This window comes from Acomys minous (genome assembly GCF_964271855.1).
Source record: "Acomys minous genome assembly, chromosome: 14".
NCBI lineage: Eukaryota > Metazoa > Chordata > Mammalia > Rodentia > Muridae > Acomys > Acomys minous.
In genome coordinates this window covers 70884192-70904641 of record NC_140496.1, presented here as the reverse complement: position 1 = coordinate 70904641, position 20450 = coordinate 70884192, and the positions used below count along the sequence as shown (strand labels likewise).

At 35.1% G+C, this 20450-nt stretch overlaps 1 protein-coding gene across 1 annotated transcript in view; it reads right to left on the bottom strand.

Annotated features, from left to right (window-relative positions):
• The window catches only part of OLFM3 (olfactomedin 3), a 218816-nt gene extending 205430 nt beyond the window's left edge, over positions 1-13386 (bottom strand). The window contains exon 1 of the mRNA XM_084755889.1: positions 12863-13386. Coding sequence (XP_084612015.1) covers positions 12863-12931 — 69 coding nt within the window. The 5' untranslated portion in view covers positions 12932-13386. The remainder of the gene's footprint in view (positions 1-12862) is intronic.
• Positions 13387-20450: the final 7064 nt, after the last annotated feature.

Here is a 20450-nt window from a genome sequence, read left to right as displayed (position 1 = left end):
AATACTCTAAGGGAGTGGTAGGAACTTTAAGAATGGAAAATGATTGGCGGCTTTAGCAAACTTGTGTGACTTCTATCTCTTTTTCATGCCCTGACCTTGAGGTGATCAGCTTTGGTCTACCAAATGCTCTTTGCCATGATATGCTGCCTCGATATAGGCACAAGAGCAGCTGCAGCAATCACATATTGCAGCTGCTAAAAACTGTGACTCAAAAAATGAAACATACTGTTTATAGGTTTATTGTCTTGGCGAAAATTTTATACAGCAACAAAATCTGACTAAGGTAAATACTCATATAGTAACTAATTATTATTGTATGTATTAATATATGTATATTAAGGTGTTACTTTGCCATGTGAATCAAACAAATTACTACAAACTTGGTGGAGCATCAAAGGTTGTAAGAGCCAGAAATCAGAAAGTACCAGTCCAACTGTCTTAAAGACATGATAAAGCTGCTTCCCTGATGAGACCACAGAAGCAGTGATTGGATTGTCTGCACAAAACTAGCATGAGATCAAACCAGTCAACATATCATGGGATGGGTGAGGGACCTCTTGAATCCCCACCCTTAGATTAACAACATTTAATGGTTGGTGGCTTTCAGGTAATGAAGAGTTAGTTTGCTTTGAAGAATGGCTCTTGAAAGATTGACTACATGCCTGTGGATGGTCCCATAATTATGATAACAGCAATAGCATGAATTAGACTAATCTTAGGAAACCAAAGAGGACATGAATTTGAAGAATGAATCTGGAAGGAATTAGAGAAAAGAATTAATAGTCAACAATAAAGAAATTCATTGTGTTTATGTATGATCCGCCCTCAAAATATTACAGTTTAAAAAACAAACAAACAAATTTGTCATATTATTCTTCAAAATGAAAAAAAATGTGTGATTTAAAATTCAAGAACTTTCACAGCTGCATTATTTGATGAAGGTCCTATGGAGAAATCCATTTAATCAGTTCTCCATCTTCCAGAGGCAAATTACACTTAATGGTTTGTAGTCCATTCCTTGGTCAAGAAAGGACATTTCTCTATTTGGGTTGGTCATCTCCTCAGCCCTGTCTTACTATAAGCCTCTAGTGTTATTACAATTGTTCTTATCAATAACATTTGATGAGTGTTAGTTCACTGTGAATTCCATCATCATATCATCTAAAGATTTTCAATTTAATGAAATTATAATCTAACAAAAGATTTTCAGTTTAGCCCCATGTACAATCCACTGTTATCTGTCTAAGAGAACTTATCCACAGACGAGGAATGAGCTTCTCAGCATCATCGTATGTGGCAGAGTTCTGTGTGTTATAGCATTGTGGATTTTTCTATATATATTTATCAAAGAACAAATTAACCTAATAGTAGAAAATATTTTTGAGAGATATGTTCAGTTTGAGAATTTCTAATTATATCTGACTAAAAATAATTTTTAATACGAGAATTCTAAAGAGGGCAGTATTTGACATGAGAGGATCCTAGTTTTATATTATTATTATATTTTATCTGTAAGTGTATATATGTGTGTGAAGAGAGTTGATTCTCTCCTTCCACTCTGAGAACTGGATTTCAAACTCAGTTTTGTGGTGAGAGCCTTTATCAGAGCCTTTCTTGAATACAGAATTGAAATGTATGGGTTCTCTCTGTCCCTTTATCAATGAGTTATTTGTTTTCATTTTGGTAGATGAAGACAGTAGAAACATTATGACACTCACTTATTTTCCAATCAAAAAATTTAAAAGGTGATGAAAGGAAAAACACAGAGTAAAAGTCTAACATTTAACATAGCTTGAATTCTCATTTGTTAATATTTTTTTGGCTATATAAGTTTACACATATAGTAAATCTAAAGAGATTTTACAATAGATTAAATATGATTTTTTGAAAATAAAAGAACGTATATTTAGTTTTAATTTAAATAATCTGGGAGGTGGGGGCAAAATAAGGCATGTGGAATAATGGTGAACTGACTATATAGAGTTAATGTTTGTCATTTTATTAAAGATGGCATTTTGTTATTCAATGTGCACATTTTGTGTTGCAGGGAACTGAACCAAGCAAGACTTTCATAGATTGCCCAAAACAAGGTTACTAGATTGTTTCAGAGGTAGTTTTAGGTCTCAGCTTTCTTCACTACTAATTTCACATTGATTCACTTTGCTCTAACTTTTTTGTTTCCTAATTAATGTATGCAATTCCCTGATTTGATATGGTCTCTCTTTCCATTATTTTCACTTTATATGCTAAATTAATACTAATTTGGTTGTGCCTCTTGAGAGAGAGAAAATGTGTCTTTACCAGTATGATTATGTACAAATGGACAAGAGGTAATTCAGTTTTTATTGCTTCATTCTTTGCAAATCAAGATGCAAGTCAAGAAGAGAAAAAGTCCTTAAAAATGAATTCATTTTATTCTGCCTTCTATTTGTTCTTGCTAGGAACCATTAAAAGGTTACTTGGACTATGGAAACTTCCCTCCTACTGTGAGTATTGACAAGTGAGTAGCAGCTATGTCTCAGGTTAGTGAATAGGTGGATGCAGTGTTGGTACAGGGAAGTAGGTGTTGTTGAGTAGTTTTGTCTATCTATACATGTACGGGGTTCAACCACTCAAGTCATTAGTAGGTGCAAACAAGCACCTGCCTTAAAGTCCTTGTTCCATTCCCCCCACCTCTTGGTTACCCAAAAATTTTTCTCATCTCCACATTTCCTTTTGCCATGTTGACCAGGGTAGAAATCACTTTATAACCCAGTCAGGCCACAAGCTCCTTTCAGTCCTCCTGCTGCAGTGCTGCAAAGCTGAGATTATAGGCATCAACTATGACAAGCACCTCTTATTTCTTTTGTGTTTAATTGTGCTTTTGTTTTATTTTTCTACTGTACATAAATTGGTTTAAAATAGCATTGTTCCTTAAAGTTCTAGTCTTCATTTTAGGTTAATTACTAGACCTGTAGTCTTTTCTTGCTTTGATTGACAGGAAACTCATGATGCTCTTTTCACCAAGGAGACATCAAGAATGAATTTATTCCTTATCTTCAACTATCATCTGTTCATTTTTGACTCATTATACTAAGATCTCTATATTGGAATTAGTTTTATAACTCTGTATATTTCTTTATGCTTATCCTTAAATGCTATAAGGTATTTGATAATCAAACTGGAGTTACTGTATTCTACTCTTGTGTAACATAAATTTATAGATAGTAGAATATTTCTGAAACATTTTATGAATTGTAAATAAAATCTTTAGTGAGTTTTGAGCCAGGTAATATTTCAGTTTGATTTGAACTACAGAAGTATCAGCTAAGATCCAGTCAATATATCATGAAATGCATTAGATGTAAAAACACTAACCACTGTTACTAATTCCAGATACGCAATTCCCCACACACCAATAGAGGTGGATCATTCACAGAAGTGATGGCATCGTTGTAAGACAATATCTCACCAGTGGCATTTTGTTACCAGTGCATCAACACTTTGAGTACTCACTCTCTATTTGAAGAAATCCTGACACCTGTAATTGCTCCCTCTAGTAATGCTATTTAAATCACCATGGGATAATGCTTCTTAATCATCTTCAACTTAGTTGAAAATATTAAAAGGATTGTCTATTTAATTCATGCCCTCCTTTGGGGTTGTCTAGATAGCTGGCTGTTTATTTGTGCTGCTTAAACAACTTTATTACTGGCATATCTTTTCAGGGCATATTAACCTACAGAGTTAATGAGAAAGCTTGGGCTATCTGATATTAGTGAGTTATAATTCAGATGTACATTACTATAGCTACTTCTTTAATAACTAGCTATTATGCTTTATAGTGCTGCTAGGCTCAAGTAGTAAGATCAGAGAAGCCTTATCTTAAATTAGATGACTTCATAGAGGTCCTACATTTCAGGAACACAGTGTAGAAGAAACATTTTAACAGACTAGACTTTTGAAGCAATAAGTAATATGCTGATTTATCAAACAAAGCTAAGGTATTATATAAGCTAAGAGCAGTCATGAAAAACACACACATACCTGAACATATGTATGAGTGTACTCTCACACACATTTATATATAAAATGTTTCTATTTGTGAACCTAGGTAAATAAAATGGACATTTTTTAAAGACAAGAAACCCAAACAAGAAATAAATAGATATGTGACACGAAGGTACATAAAACACAGAAGACAAAGTCACAAGTCCATATATAGTGCTTCATGCCAGAGAGCCTGGGCTAAGATGTTGAGGTGGAAATGAATATTCATAAAATTTTTTTAAAGAGATGATTTTTCAGCATCAGTCAAGATAAGCTAATACAAAATTTCTATGATTTTAAAACAAATGTCCTAAAATCAGTCTTTCCTCATCATTAATATATCATCTAATGCGAGAATTTATTAAAAAGAGATCACAGTAACATACCATTTAAAACAGAATTTTAAAGCATTTAGCTATTACTTTGTGTGGTGCTATTGAGGCTTTAGGATCTGGGAAAATGGAGCTGATAAATGAGAAGGACTAAAGTCTCATGGAATAGTCAACTTTACTTAGAGCATTAGACAATTAATAATCTAAGAGTTAAGAGAAATAAAGTATACAACCACAAGAACAAGCCACATATGACAAAAATAAGTCTTTTCCTAAAAGTCTATAAGTAAATAAATAAATAAATAGCAATACCAGTTGTAGTGAATAATGTGAAATAAACTCATTCCTATCTGCTACACTTGGGAGGGGCACAAAAATATATTATAAGAACAATTCTGTGTTTTTTTTTTAAATGAGTTCACATGACTATAATCTTTCAGAATACTCCTTAAGCAATTGGCTCTGTTCTTGGGCCATGCTTTGAATCCATGGTTTATGTATTGGTTTATTTATTTCATAAATACTGAATACATGGGTCAAGAGCTGAGATAGTTATTAAATAGCAAAACATAAAAGATTGGCTAAGACATAGAGCACAGGTGTCGCCCTTCATATTTAGATGGAGGAGAGTTACAGGGTGGTTTTGGGTTAGTGTTTGTAGTAATTGCCATGGAAGTCTAAGGACTGGAGTTTCATCACCAAATATTCACACTTAAATGTAGGACATAGCAGTCTTGGGGAGACAGAACCAGGGGGTGAGGTGCTGGAGTCTGCCAGGCTGGGCTAGTCAGATGAGTGAAACCCAGCTTCAGTGAGATATTGGTCTCAAAAATGCCAAGGAGGTGTTCTGTGTAAACTTTCCTGTGTGCATGCATGACCTCATGCACATGTGCACAAACAGTAAAAGATACATAATATGACAGACATCTTATGATTTAACAAAGGAGATACAATTGTACCTTGTAATGAATGCTATGTAAACTTTTTTAAAAAAAGGAGTCATTAGAAATTGTTATGTAAACTTGGGAGGGAAAGGAAATCCCCTCTTACTCCCCCTCCTTTTTGTGACTGACATAGTGTTCATGGCCTAGACATACAGAGAGATAAAGCATGTTTTTTTTTTAAATTAATAGATGTTATCTTATTGGGATTACTTCTTTTTGAAATGCAAGGAAGATTCCACAGACCTTATGGAAAACATAATATTTGAGCTCCATAGTAAACGTAGGTAAAATCTTGACATATGGGCAAAAAAGAAAGCACTTTCTAGGGAAAAGGCAAAACCATTAGTCCCAAGGTATCCACAGATTCCTCTACATATGCGTTTTTATCCTCTTGAAAGTTTGGTTGGAGAATCATGGAAGGCCTGGCTTGTGTTATACACATTACAGAAACTTGAGTATGGAAAAAGAAAGATAAATACTAGGAAACATTTTATTTCTATTGTTCTGCCAGTGTGGATTGTGGTTATTTGAGACCAGGTCTGGCTATGTAGCATCAGACTAGAATATAATGCAAGATTCTTATTTCCCATTCTCCCAAGGACTGGGAATCATGCATGTATTCCACCATGCTTAGCTACAAACCTTTTTGAAGAGATTTCAACAAAAGTTTTGAAAATGTTTGTTATTGCCATTAAAATTACATCATGTTTCTTGGAGAGCTGGTTTTAATGATAGTCCAATGTCTAGAACAATCTACAACAAATATCTCAGACCATGTAACTTTCATTATTGTGTAGTGCTTAAGCAATTTGAACTAATAGTATCTTTTCAATACTAGTTGTTCATGAGTAGATTAAACAATTTTATTCAGTTGTTTTTATGTATGTTATTTTTCATAAAATTTATATAAATTGGGCTGATAAAAGAGGAATGTACTCATAAACTCCTCAGGTGAACATACTATTAGGTGAAGAACATGAGCAGACATGTTACTACAGACACTGAGTGGCAACATCATGCCAAGAACTTTCTACAGGTGTCAATTAAAGAAAGTAGGAATATAGGTACAAGTAAAGGAACAGAGAGAAAAAAATCAACAAAGCAACTTTCTTTGTAAATGTAATTCTTTCTCCATGACCTTCTTGCATGGAATAATTTGAGAATCAATGTCTGAGAAAAACTTCTTTCCTCACCTTGTCTCTTTAGTGTCACATTGTATCATTCATCACAGGGTTTTAACTACTGCCTTGGTTCCATATTGTGTATAGTCACAGAACTCAATAATTTGTGCACTGGCCCAAAACAGTGTAAACTAGAGCTTAGATTTTGTGTGTGTATATCCAGTTTCCTCGTGAATTGCCCACAATTAGCCTAAATGCTTAAGGTTGGCTTTGAAATTAAAGAATCATTTGTATATTGTTTTTCTTCTAAAAAAACATATAAGAAGTAGCCTGTGCAGTATAAATGCAAAGCATATTTTGATGAGATAAGTTTATTTCCACAAAAACTGCAGTCTCAGTATGAGGAACTATTTACACATTGTTTAGCATTCCTAAAAGCCAAGAAAGACTAACAGCAGTGTATCTTTGTATGTATTAATATTATCAATAATTTTGTAAGTCCCACTGTTATAATAATAGTACAAAGGTATGAGCTATAGACTAGTTAATTGACTATGGACAAGTTTAACCATAAGGAAATAAAAGACAATTCTTATGATTTCATGCTCTTTCTCTGCATTCATACTAGATAAAAAAACAAACATATTTTAAGACCTATATATTGTGTATACGCATGGCAAATATCTTTGCATGTTTGTGTGTGTGCCAGTGTGCGTGGGGGAGTGTGTTTATGTGTGTGTGTGTGTGTGTGTGTGTGTGTGTGTGTGTGTGTGTGTGTGTGTGTGTTTGTTTTGTATGTGTGTGTGTTGGGCTCTGACTAATTCAGGCCATCACAATGAATCAGAAAGCTTGCCCTTTCTTGGCTGGGCTGCTTGAGTTGGCTTGCCAGCATGGGGTCTGCCTGTCTCCATCCTTAGCTATGGTTACAGGCATGTGCAGGGATCTTGGACTTTGATGTGGTTTCTGAGGATTCAAATCAGGTCCTTATGTTAAAACAGTCAGCATTCTTACTCACTGAACCAAGGCCATCTCTCCAGCTCCTAAAAATTATATTTAAAAATTATCTTATAAATGCTTTAGATTCAATGTACTGTACTACAAGCAACAACAACAACAACAACAACAAAAACCCAATTAATAAATATTTGCCACTAAAGTGTTAACTTTATATTTAAAATAACTCTAAGTTTTTATTAACAAGTGTCATACACTGAATTGATAATGGGCCACTTCTTGTACTAAAATGTTCTCTGATCACATGTAAACCATATGTATTCAAATTGAACAAGGGTAATGTTTAAACATTCTTTGCTATTACTGGAGTACTTTAGACCAAATTATTATTATTATAATTATTATTCATATATGCAAATTTGCTGATTATCTCAATGACTCAATATAGTAACCTTACCTCAACTACCAAGACAACAGCTTGCTTTTGTGTCTCTTTTCTTAACCATACTTCTTCAAATTAAGTTTTTATTGGTTCCATGTAGAATTTTATTTAATTAACACTTCAGTAACTCAGGTGTCATGTCTTATCATATAGTGTTTAGTTTTATTCATGTTTTTGGTATATTTTCTTGTTATAAAAAAATTAAGGCTTATCTAATAATTTCCAGTTTTAGAAAATTCTTAAACATGTTCTTACTTATTCACAAATTATGTGCTTTGGTGTGGAGTCCTCTCACATACCTCCTATATCGTTTTAGTGAGAAGAAATCTTTTTAGAGAATAAATGAGTTTTCACTCTGCTTTTCAAAGGGAATGTTTCAACAAATAACACATTTTGCTTGAAGTAGAAAGTTTGGCCCTCAGAATCACTATGGAGATAAGTGATCTGTCAACCTGATGGGTGGCTGGAAAAAAATCTGAATCCAGGCATCATGTATGAGGAGACAGGGGAACAGGACTCTGGTATAGAGATCAGCCAATTGGAGGCTCTGATTTCTAAATATGGGATTAAAAACAGCATGATATTATCGAAGAGTTTTATCCAAATAGTTTTATCGATGAGACAGTCATCCTAGAGTGCAACAAAGACATTTTGATAATATCAGTCTAGGGAAACGGCTAAGTTATTTGTGTTTTATATATTTACTGTGTAAAGTGACCACCAGAGTTTTGATCTTCGCATGATGGGCCTCCTGAGTACCAATAATCTCAGCGCAATCTGGAGGTAGAGACGGGAAACTCCTGGCCAAGCTGGCTAGCTGGATTAATCAAATCAGCAAGCTCCGAGTTTCCTAAGTAGAGAATGTGAAGCAAGATCAAGGAAGACACCCTACATTAACCTACATTAACTTCTGATCTCTACATGGGCCCAGGCACACATGGGTTTGCACACTCAGTATGTATCTGCCCATCCTCATATGAACATACACGTACACATGCACACAAAAGATTATCTAGGCTCATAGTTTCAAATTAGGGTTCCTCATGTCATGTTTTCACACAATGCCATGAAAATGTACATATATTATCAATAGAAAAGCCATGAACAGAAATTATGGGTCCAGGGTGTCTCCCTCTGTCAGTGAACAGAGCTCACACAAAAATCAGTTTCAAAGATACAAGAAGTAACTATTTAAAAAGAAAAATGAAGGATATCAGTGCAATTTTAACCTTTTCAACTTTCAAGAAGAGAAAGAAATCATGTCTATTTTTCCAATGTAAAAGTTCAATTAGGTTATAGAAGACATAGACTGAGTGAGAGTGGGAATATTTTTGCTCTTTCAAAGTCTAGATGGGCAACCTTGAACTCTACATATTTATTATCCCAGGTGTGTGACTACATATAGTCTTGCCAAATACCATCAATTCATACTCTGTTCTAATTTAGGCTGCTCATTCTGAATAGAGATCGTGAAACATTTAGCAATATAACCATTGCAAATCCCTTAGTTTCCATCTCATTCATATGGCTTCCATGCATTTTTTTTTTTTTTAGAGAAAGAATTTCTAAGTGTCTATGCCATTTTGGATAGAACAAAACATTTTGGTCATAGAGATTATTGCTGAATCATAGTTACAGTTGATTTTTATGTGAGCTAGCTTCATGGTGATAAGTTGAAAACATTTTTTAAAAAAGATGTTAAGATATAATGCATCCTCAATTCAAGCAGTATTCCCTTAGCAAGACAATTTGCAAAATATTTATAGCATAACTGCTGTTTTTTTTTAAAGTCTAGCACTATCAAGGATATGTAGATATGCGCACGTCACCTTTTTGAACTGTTCCCCAAGTGGGACTTCAGTGTAAATGCTCTGTTGGAAGCCAATCCTGGCATATTTACAACCTCCTGTCTTCTTAGTTCAGCACTGCACAGGAGAACTCTCTCTGGTTCTGATTCATGGGAATTGTGTTTTCCTATAATGTTCAAATAATGATCTACTTCAATTTTTTTTAAAAAAGACTAAAGAAACCCACTTTCTATCAAGGTCATTACTGAACTCAATGTGTTCAGTTTAGAAGCACAGAGGTGCCATCTAGCAGCCACTTTCAGGAATTATCTACCCTGATTTGCTCCTTTGTCCATTAAACTGAAAATTCAGTGAATTTGTACAGGTTTCAGGTTTAGCATTTTACTAACTTGGTGATGTGGGGTATTGCCTATAATTCAGAAATTTCATTACTATGGAACTGATTGGCATCTCTTAAAATAGTCAGTGGCATATGCTCTTTAGTTTATGCTTTTCTAAAGGATCTGGGAGCTTGTTAATTAGACTTTAATTAAGAAAACATAATTCAAATAAATTTACTGAGAAAAAAATCAATATTTCTATATGAAAATACAAATAATTCATTACTGACAAATTGCCTTCCTTTGGCAAGGAAATGCTAATCTTTCCAATTTGTTAGTGTGTTAAATGAAAGAAAAGAAAGTAGGCACATGTTAAAAGTCAAATAAAGTCCAATTGCAAGGGAGGAGGATCCATAAACCAAACATTATATAGCACTAGTGACAGTAAATTATCTATGTAGGAAAATTAAATAAACATACAGAGATTCTGAATGGTACTATCTGATGTGTGTAGAATCTTATATCTTAAAAAATATGTTCAAATTTCAAGAATCGCCTCTGCCATTTCATTTGTATCTATCTATAATTATATTTACATTTACAGTAAACACAAGCAAAAGATGATAGAGAATTAAAGAAAATAAATGTGTTTTTAAAATTTCTGCTGTGATAGTATTCACACACACAAACACCATCTGGTTAGAATTTATAACTATTTCAGTGACAGTTTTAAAGAAATGGTTGTGTATCTCCACACTGCAGCCATGTGAATTACTATAATGCTGTACATTTAACTTTAATTTCATCAATACAACTTTTTACAATTCTGTTATTTAAAAAGCCAAACTTTTAGCTAGAGCGTGACTAAGTTAAAGTTGAAAGAACATGTCGTTTATCACCTGATTGACAATTATTTTGAAAGCCCACTGCTACTATTTGCAATGTTCTGTTTGGTACCATTGTGGTAACCAAAAATAGTTGGGTGAAACATAAAATTAGTTTCTATTTGCTTTCATAAAAGTGATATTTTGTCTACAAACCCAAAACATTTACACATTAGATTACTTAATAAAAAGTTTTAATATTATCTGTTATTGCATGTAATACAGCAAAATCCTATGATACGGTCTTTTAATGCTATCTAAAAACATCTGGAGACTGAGGGCAGCTTGAAAAGTGAATAGTTTTCTTTTCTCCCGTGAGTTTCTCAGCTCAGTGCTTCAGAGTTCAGGCTGACCTAATTGGAAAGTTTTAAATCACTGAATAATCAGATATCTCATAAAAAGTAACAAAGATCAAATCAACCAAAGCATGGATGCTTACTTGGGGAGTTATCTCTCTGCTTAATAAATTATTAAAAAGTAACCGCCAGTAGTTATGGTATTTACACATTAAGGATCCTAGACACATCCAATCACATATACAACTGTCAATAAGAACCCACTTCTTAAAAAGTAAATACTTTTACAAGATATTCTAAATTAGATAGTTGAGAAAATGTAGTCACAAGTTTTAGCCAGTATCTTTGAGAGTCAAAATGATATATGTCACTATGGATGCAGAGACATAAGGGAAAAGTTAAAAATATACAAACAAAGTGGCATGATTTATCTGGTGTAATATGCTTTACCTTAGTATATAACATGCCATTAGGCTTATTAAGATGGCTTTCACACATTGTTTGAAGATTTCAGAATGTCAGTGTCAGGACAACTATAGGTTTAAAATAATATTATTTTATTTTCTTAAGATCTCTCAAAATATAAATTTCCTGCAATATTTTTATACCATTATAATTTTACACATTTACTAGGATGGGCTTTAAAATATCATAACCAGCTTTAGATTGTAGTTAGTTAAATCTCAGTTATATTAAATTGTTTCCTTTAATTTCAAAATGTCAACCTTTAAAATAACTTTAAAGAGTTCAAAACACAGCATCGAATGGCTTTTATAATATGGTATACTTTTCCCAATCATGTCACATTGCTGCTTACCAGCTAAGTATGTAAAATAATAAATGCTTTCTGTCTCTTACTCTAGCTGTTGCCTTATCCCTTACTCTAGAGAATTATGATTTTCTTAGAATGCTTGTCTTTTAGAAATGACCACCCTTAATACGCTTTCCTCATACATCGCTGAAAACATCATTTTCATCGCTCTCTGCTTTGTACTAGGTGAGCTGAGCGTTCACTTTCATTGTTGGATAATTTACAGAGTTCCACAGCTATATCGTAACTCATCCTTTCTATTGCCCTCCTTAGTTTAACAGGCTTCTCACTTCCTGTCTCCTAAAGCAGATCACCAGAACTTCCTCGGGGGTTCCCTAATTTTCTTCAGCAAAAGAAAAGGAACACAAAGTCCCTCGCACAACCTCTCTTGGCTATGCAGATAGTGTAGCTTTTCTGTTCCGTCATGGGTTACAAGCAGCCTCCCAATGTTTTGGACACAAACCGCAGCACGTCTGCGATGGGAGTATTATTGACCAGCATCAGCTGGGAAATGCTTCCCTGCTTCCAACAAAGAGACCGTTCACCATCTAACACAGGCTTATAAACTGCATTGTTTCTGCTGCAAACTCCCTTGCGTGGCCCGTCCTACTTCAGAAGAGAGCATTAGGCAGCTGGACAGCGAATAAGCTAAATTCCCTGGAGAACCGCATTGCCCGCTACCCACATACATTATCTTCACTCTGGTCCCTCCCCCCTCACACCAGGACTCTACCTTAAGAAGCTAGCCCTCTGGTAGTTCACCTTGTTATCTTCCAAGCAGGGTGGATGCACCAGGCACCACGGGGTAGCTGAAAGAACAGTCTCCACATGCCGTTTTGGACCCCTCCTCACCCCATCTTGATCAGGTCATTAGATTTTACACATTTATTTCAAACCAGTCAAAAAATATATTGCCCTTACCTTGGAAGGATCTAATCCAGCAAGTAAAGACAGAAGAAGGAGGTTGAGAAGGCTGGACCTCGCCTGCATTCTGATGTGGGTTTTGCCTCTCTTTACTCTGTTTTATGTAGCCACTCCACTCACTGCGGAGACCTTCCCCACGTCAGTTGCACTTTCTGCCTGCCAGTCAGAGCAGAGTGGAGGCAGAGGTGGCAGTGGCAGCGGCAGCAGCGGCAGCAGCAGCAGCAGCGGCAGCAGAGGCAGCCGCCCTGGGGGGCGATCATTCCGCAGGCATCTCAGATTGGGGAGTCCGGGAGCTCAAAAAGCTGGGACCGGCTGCGGAGGGTGCTGGCCGAGGTGCTGAAGCGCCTCCACCTGGTGCGTCTGGGTCTACCCTCTCTCCTCCTGGTAGATAGCCAGCCCACCTCAAAAGTTTTGACCCAAGAAGATAAAAGGAGTAACTGCTGAGAGGTGTGGAGACCTGAACAACGGATATGACATCACTACAGCTCCTGGGGTTTTGTACGTGATGGTGGTGGTGGTGGGGAGTGTTTTGCGGGAATTTGTTAACCAAAGGACTCTTATGCTCCGTTTCAGCCTTTGCTGGCAACTTGAGCTGCAGAGAGTCAGCTGTACACAGTATTATGAAACAGGCACTGCACTGGAACCTTCTGTCATTGACGAAGGATTTGATTTCAAATATAGTGCTCTAGACAAAGTTTTCAAGTGGACTGTCAACGTAGTTTTTTCTTTTCTATTCAAGGTGTATGTTTTAAAAAATTACAGATTCATTTAGTTATTTAGAGATATGTATGGCTACTTAGGAATACTTAATTAGAAACATGTTTTGGATTAGGCAGTGTGCCCTTCTTTGGGTTTAAGACTGGAAGCCTGAAAATACATTCCAGGAATAAATGCAGGGGCTTTATGTTTTCCTTTAGTACTTTTCATTATCCTCTCAATTGAAATACCTCCCCCCATCCACACATTAACATCCAGAAATATAGTTTCCTGGTCATTCTGAATTGTGCTTGTATCCGAGGAAAAAAATCTATGAGGGATACCAGAGTAAATTATTCCTAAGCTTTGAACTAACCAAAAGAGTTTTGTTATCCAGAGCTGAGTCTTGGGTGGATGGAGCTGATCAGCAAGGAAAAGCAAGATCCTCCCACTCACTGTGAGACATGACTACACCTAGACAACATTGTTTGTCTGAAAATAAAACAATGTAAACATTATCAATAAGAAGAACAGGTGGAGAGGATTTGAGAACCATTAGAACAAACATCCTCATTCAATTACAACTTACCTTATATAGCTTCTATTGTTTTTTTTGTTTGTTTGTTTTTTTGTTTTTTGGTTTTTTTTTTGTTTTTTTTTTAAGAAGTAACATTTTCTCAGGATTAAGGTCTGCAAAGCAGTGCTATGGACCTAGTTTCCCCTTAAGCAGAGAAATCGGTGGAGGCATCAGTCACATATGATCTGCAAAATATTTTCTAAAAGCTTACTAAAACTACTCCATGTTCAATGTAAAATCCACAGGATTCAAATGTGTAGACAGCTAAAATTATGACAATTCGTATCATACTATTTCTTTTTATTCTGAAATAATTCATGTCTGGATTTGTGTATAATTACTTTGGTTCTTTTTTCCTACAAAATATATGTGACATAAAGCTAACTGTATCTGGAATTTTATTTTGAAGTGGTGGATTGTGCTTTATAAAGAGACCACAGAATAACAGAGAGGGGGTAGGATTACTTAGGGTTAAATGATAAGCCAAAAATCACAACTAAATATGTAATTTCACATTTTGTGATAAAAAGATTAAAAACAGCTATTTTTAAACTCTAGACTCATGCTCATACAGTTTGTGAAAACTTTCTAAAGCCTATTTATATCTAGTTTTTTTTCAAATTTACAACTTAAAAAATCCATTCCTACTCCACTTTCAGTGATTCATATGTACAGTTAGAATCTTTATTCTTACACTTGTAAAAACATTCTATGAGACTAAAGAGTTAAAAATCAATTTTTGAATTGATGACAGTCTATGGAATAATTATTGTTTATTATCTAGTCCTAAGTGAATGTAGCAAAATCACATGCATGTAATAATTTTATAATGTGTATTCAGTTATATTTCCTGTTCCTAAAGTATATTTTACTATTTTATTAAAAAACAAAGACCTTCTACCAGAAAATGTAATATGTTCTTTGAGGTATTAGAAAATGTACCTAAAAGACACAGAAAATGTAAGATAAAACATCATATAAATTGTAAACGTCAAGATCAACAGGTATTCTTGTAATGATATTTATCTACCAGAAAAAAAAATATTTTGAGCTCATGGGTCACTGTATCAGTAGTTGAAATAAGAGTTCTGTATGGACATTGCCCTTCTCCATCTTTGTGTTTTCTGTACTCTGCAGCACTGGAGTAGCATTTGTAACAAAGGGTTAATAAAAACTAAGTGTATGAAAGCTTGCCAGAAAGAACTGATGGGAAAGGATGATGATATTCTGAGATCTAAACTAAGCACTGCATGGTAATTATATTACAAATGAAAACAGATGATCAGAGCGTGCTTACAGCACACTTCTTTAAGAGAAGCTCAGTCATTTGTAGAGAACAATCAAGTTCAGTAATAAATCAAAGCTGCACTAAACCTGCCACGACACAACACAGGCTCTAAACAAAGCAGCAGCAGAAATTCGCCAGCACCTTACCTCCCTCTGGCTCCCTGCTAAAATAAAACAGCAGAATGGCTTAATTTCTCCAAGTAGACGTCTCTTCCTTTTACTTAGTCATTTGTTTTGTAGCAGAGTCCTATCCCATTTCCATACAATCAATTTAATGACATTGAGGTCACACTGTGCAGTGTATCTGTATATAGCCATCTATGGAGCATTTCTAGCGTAAGGGAGAAAGGCCATGAAGTCCTTTCTATTTTGTCTTATCTCAGTTAATCCAGAATCATTAACTTATGGAAAATAGATGAAGCGTCTATTTTGTTTTTCTTGTGATTTCTGATTGGTGACTGCAGTCAACTTAGAACATATAAAATATAACCATAAAGTATATAAATATATAGTATTTATAAATCCTGGATTTTCAGTGGATACATGAAAGTATTACATACTTATATATACACCTTAAAAATTAGCCTGCTATTCCTACCAGAGATACAAATTATTTTGAAATCTATACACCATTACCAAAAAAATTAGTTAGCACCATAAAAAAGTTAGCTTCAAAATGATTTTGTATTCATAGATATTACTAAGAAAAGTTGATGACATTAAAACCTGTTTACTTGATATTACAAAATTCTTATATACATTTATATTTACATAAGCATTTTTAATATTTCATTATTGTTTGGATGAGAGTCTATGATATATCCCCCCTTTTATGGTACCTTAGTATTTTAGATACATCACAGTATATTAAAAAACTATACTGTTTAGATTTAATTTGTTACCTAACATTGAAAAAATTAACAGTCATCTAAAGGCAAGACAAATACCAAGGTATGTGTTTTTTTGTTTTTGTTTTTGTTTTACATAAGTGAAATTGTTGTTATCTTAATTCCTAATGTCCTTGACTTGTAAAGTCCTACCACACTTTTCCTTATTATACACTCTGGTTTTCTATTCTTTCAGATAATAATTTTTGTTGCTTGTTTTTAAACTATTTCTGTCTAATCCTCTACCTCTCCTAACTGTTCTAAATTAGGACTCTGATAAACATCTATTAACACATTCCTGTTATATCTACTTTTCACTTCATGGTTTGTTCCTATATTGAAATATATTCTGAGAAGGATCTTTTGTGCTCAAGCATCCAGAGCAATGCCTGGCATTTTCTTGTCATTTAATCAATAATGATTTAGTGATTAAATAAATGAATGAGATAATTTTCCAATTACTTCATATACAGTATTTACATATGCAATGTTTGCTAGATACCACTGATTAATTTCCTCTAGGCACCTCAAACTTAGTATTTGAAGTCAATATTTTATCTCTAGTGTATGAATTTGAGACATGATTTTTCCCTATTGCAAAGAGACCTGAAGTTACATAAAGACTGAAAAGACCGCAAGTTAGAAACATCAAGTGAACAAGAGAAAAAATAGTATTTTTGTTGTTGAATTCTTGTTTTATATAACCTAATGATTAACCTCTGCAACCATTTCTTTTCATGAAAGGTAAAATTTAAATACAGCCTTTTAAATGAAAGGAATGAGTAATGGGAAATGGAGGGTAGGTAGCGGTTTTTGAGAAAACCAAGGTCAAATGATATTAAGGGCTGGGCATATGGCCCAGGGACAGAGCCTCCCCAGCATGTTCTAGGCCCTAGGATTGGTTCTCAACACCATTCAAAGTAAAAATAGATTATCAAAAAATGAAATCTATTAATATATTATTTGTGAATATTAATTTCATGAAGTAAAATCATTCTTGTATCAAGTATTCAAATTTTAGCCAGTGTTACTAAAACCATTAATTTTCTTTCCTCTTTTCTTCAACTTGCACGTATATCAGTGTCTTCATGTGTGTGTGTGTGTGTGTGTGTGTGTGTGTGTGTGTGTGTGTGTGGTATGCTGTATTTGTGCAAGTTATGGTGTATTCGCAGAGATCAGAGCACTACATTTTGAAGTAAATTTTCTTTTCCAACGTGGGATCTTCTGACTGAACTCAGGTTTTGCCCCTGAGCACACAAGACTCAAGGCATTTATTCTTTATAATGTTCTCCTCTAAAACAGTGCAAACACTTTCCCTAATAGAAATCTTAAATCATACACTTTAGGGTCCTTAAATTCCTTTTTTAAATTAGTATATATTCGCTGTGTATGGCAGAGAGTAAGGAGCACGTGGCCTGCAAATATTAATATAAATTATGCTTTGAACACATGCTCCCCAAATTCCTGAAACCACTTTCTCACTCTCTCCATACTTTAGTCTTTTTTGTTTCCTAGAAAGTTTCACTTTCAGTTTCATATCATATTTAACACATGATTTTCGGTGTCTATATGAAGTTGTAAGATCAGCAAATAGGAGAAAACATGTAATATTTACCTTTCTGAGGCTGACTTTTCCAATTATTATGATAGTATCAAGCTATAATATGTTCCTGCAAAATGGCACTTAATTCAGTTTATGGCTGAAAAAAAATCCATTGTGTAAATGCACCAAGTCTTCATCAATTTCTCTGTTTTATAGACACCTGGGTAAGGTCTTAACTTGGTTATTTAGAAAGGTGCAGTAAATGTGGTTATGCAATTATTTCTGGGATATGATGACTTAGTGCCTGTTGGGTAAATATCCAGCAGTGGTTTAACTGGGCCATAGGGAAAGTTTATTTTTAGCATTTCTGTGGAACTTCCATACTAGTTCTGACAGTAGCTAGACTAAGTTATATTTCTGCAAGCAGTATATAAAACTTCACTCTTTAAAATACCTCTGTAATTACATTTCAGAACTTATTGGAAATTATTAGAATACTTCCTTACCACCAACAAGAAAAAGATCAAAGTGGTTAATAATTTATTTTTTTGTTTAAATGAGCTTTATCAAAAATTTGAGGTTATAGAATCATCATTTTTAACTGAGTGTTTTGAACACTACAGGAGAAAACTATGCATCACCATTGACTAAATATTCTTGATTATAAATATTAGGTAACAACAAGTGTTATGGAATGAAAAACAAGTATTGTAAATCAAGTCTAATTTTACTTTAATCTATGATGTTAGACTAACTAAAGCAAATAAAAATGCTTATTTGACAATAAATTGGGCTCTGAAGACAATATTACTGGCTTGGCAACTTTGTTTCTTTATTTTTTTTTTTTTAATACATTTTTATTAATTTATACATATTACATCTCAGTTGTTAGCCCATCCCATGTATCCTCCCATCCCTCCCTTCCTCCCACTTCCCCCCCCTACTCCCCTCCCCTATGTCTGTGTCTGAGGGGGATCTCCTCCCCCTGAATATGCTCATACGGTATCAAGTCTCTCCTTGGTGACCTATTATCTTTCCTCTGAGTGCCACCAGGCATCTCCATCCAAGGGATATGATCAAATATGGGGCACCAGAGTTTGTGTGAGAGTTAGATCTTCTTCTCCACTCAACAGTGGAGAATGTCCATCGGCTAGTCCGGGTAGGGGTTCAAGGTTTTTACTGCCTATTTTTTCCTTGGCTGTTGCCACAGTTTGCGGAGGACCCCAGGGCCCAGACTCGCCTGTAGTTTTCCAGGACCCACTGGATCCTTCCATTTCCTCTTTCTCCCAGGCTTCTCACACCTAAAGATTCAATAGGATGTCCTCCCCTCTTACCCATTATTCTGGTAGGTACAGTTTTTCATGGGGACGTACACCTTGGGCTAGTGTCTCGATATAAGTGAGTATATACCATTTAGCTCTTTTTGCTTCTGTGTGAACTCACTCATTATGACAATTTCTAGTTCAATCCATTTGTCCACAAATTTTGGAAATTCCTTGTTTTTAATAGCTGAGTAGTATTCCATAGTGTAAATGTACCACAGTTTCTTTATCCATTCTTCTGTTGAGGGACACGTAGGTTGTTTCCAAGTTCTGGCTATTATGAATAAGGCAGCTATGAACATGGTTGAGCATATGTCCCTGTTGTGTGGTAGTACATCCTCTGGGTATATTCCAAGGAGTGGAATAGCTGGGTCTTGAGGAAGCCCTATTCCCATTTTTCTGAGAAAGCACCAGATAGCTTTCCAAAGTGGTTGTACTAGTTTGCATTCCCACCAGCAATGCAGGAGTGTTCCTCTTTCTCCACACCCTCGCCAGCATGAGGTGTCAGTTGAGTTATTGATCTTAGCCATTCTGATGGGTGTAAGATGGAATCTCAGTGTCGTTTTGATTTGCATTTCTCTGATGACTAAGGAGGTCGAGCATTTCTTTAAGTGTTTCTCAGCCATTTGATATTCCTCTGTTGAGAATTCTCTGTTTAGCTCTGCGCCCCATTTCTCTATTGGGTTATTTGGTTTGGTGGTGTTTAATTTCTTAAGTTCTTTATATATTTTGGATATTAGACCTTTGTCAGATGAAGAGTCGGTGATGATCTTTTCCCAGTCTGTAGGCTGTCGCTTTGTTCTCTTGACAGTGTCACCAGCCTTACAGAAGCTTCTCAGCCTCATGAGGTCCCATTTATTAATTGTTGATGTTAAGGCCTGGGCTGTTGGTGTTCTGTTCAGGAAGTTGTCTCCTGTGCCTATGAGTTCCAGACTCTTCCCCACTTTTTCCTCTAACTGGGTTAATGTCTGTGGTTTTAAGTTGAGGTCTTTAATCCACTTGGACTTGAGTTTTGTGCATGGTGACAAATAGGGGTCTAATTGCATTTTTCTACATGTAGACATCCAGTTAGACCAGCACCATTTGTTGAAGATGCTGTCGTTTTTCCATTGAATGGATTTGGCTTCTTTGTCGAAAATCAGGTGAGCAAATGTGTGTGGATTCATCTCTGGGTCTTCAGTTCGATTCCATTGATCCACTAGCCTATTGCTGTGCCAGTACCATGCTGTTTTAATTACTGTTGCTCTATAGTACAGCTTGAGATCAGGTATGG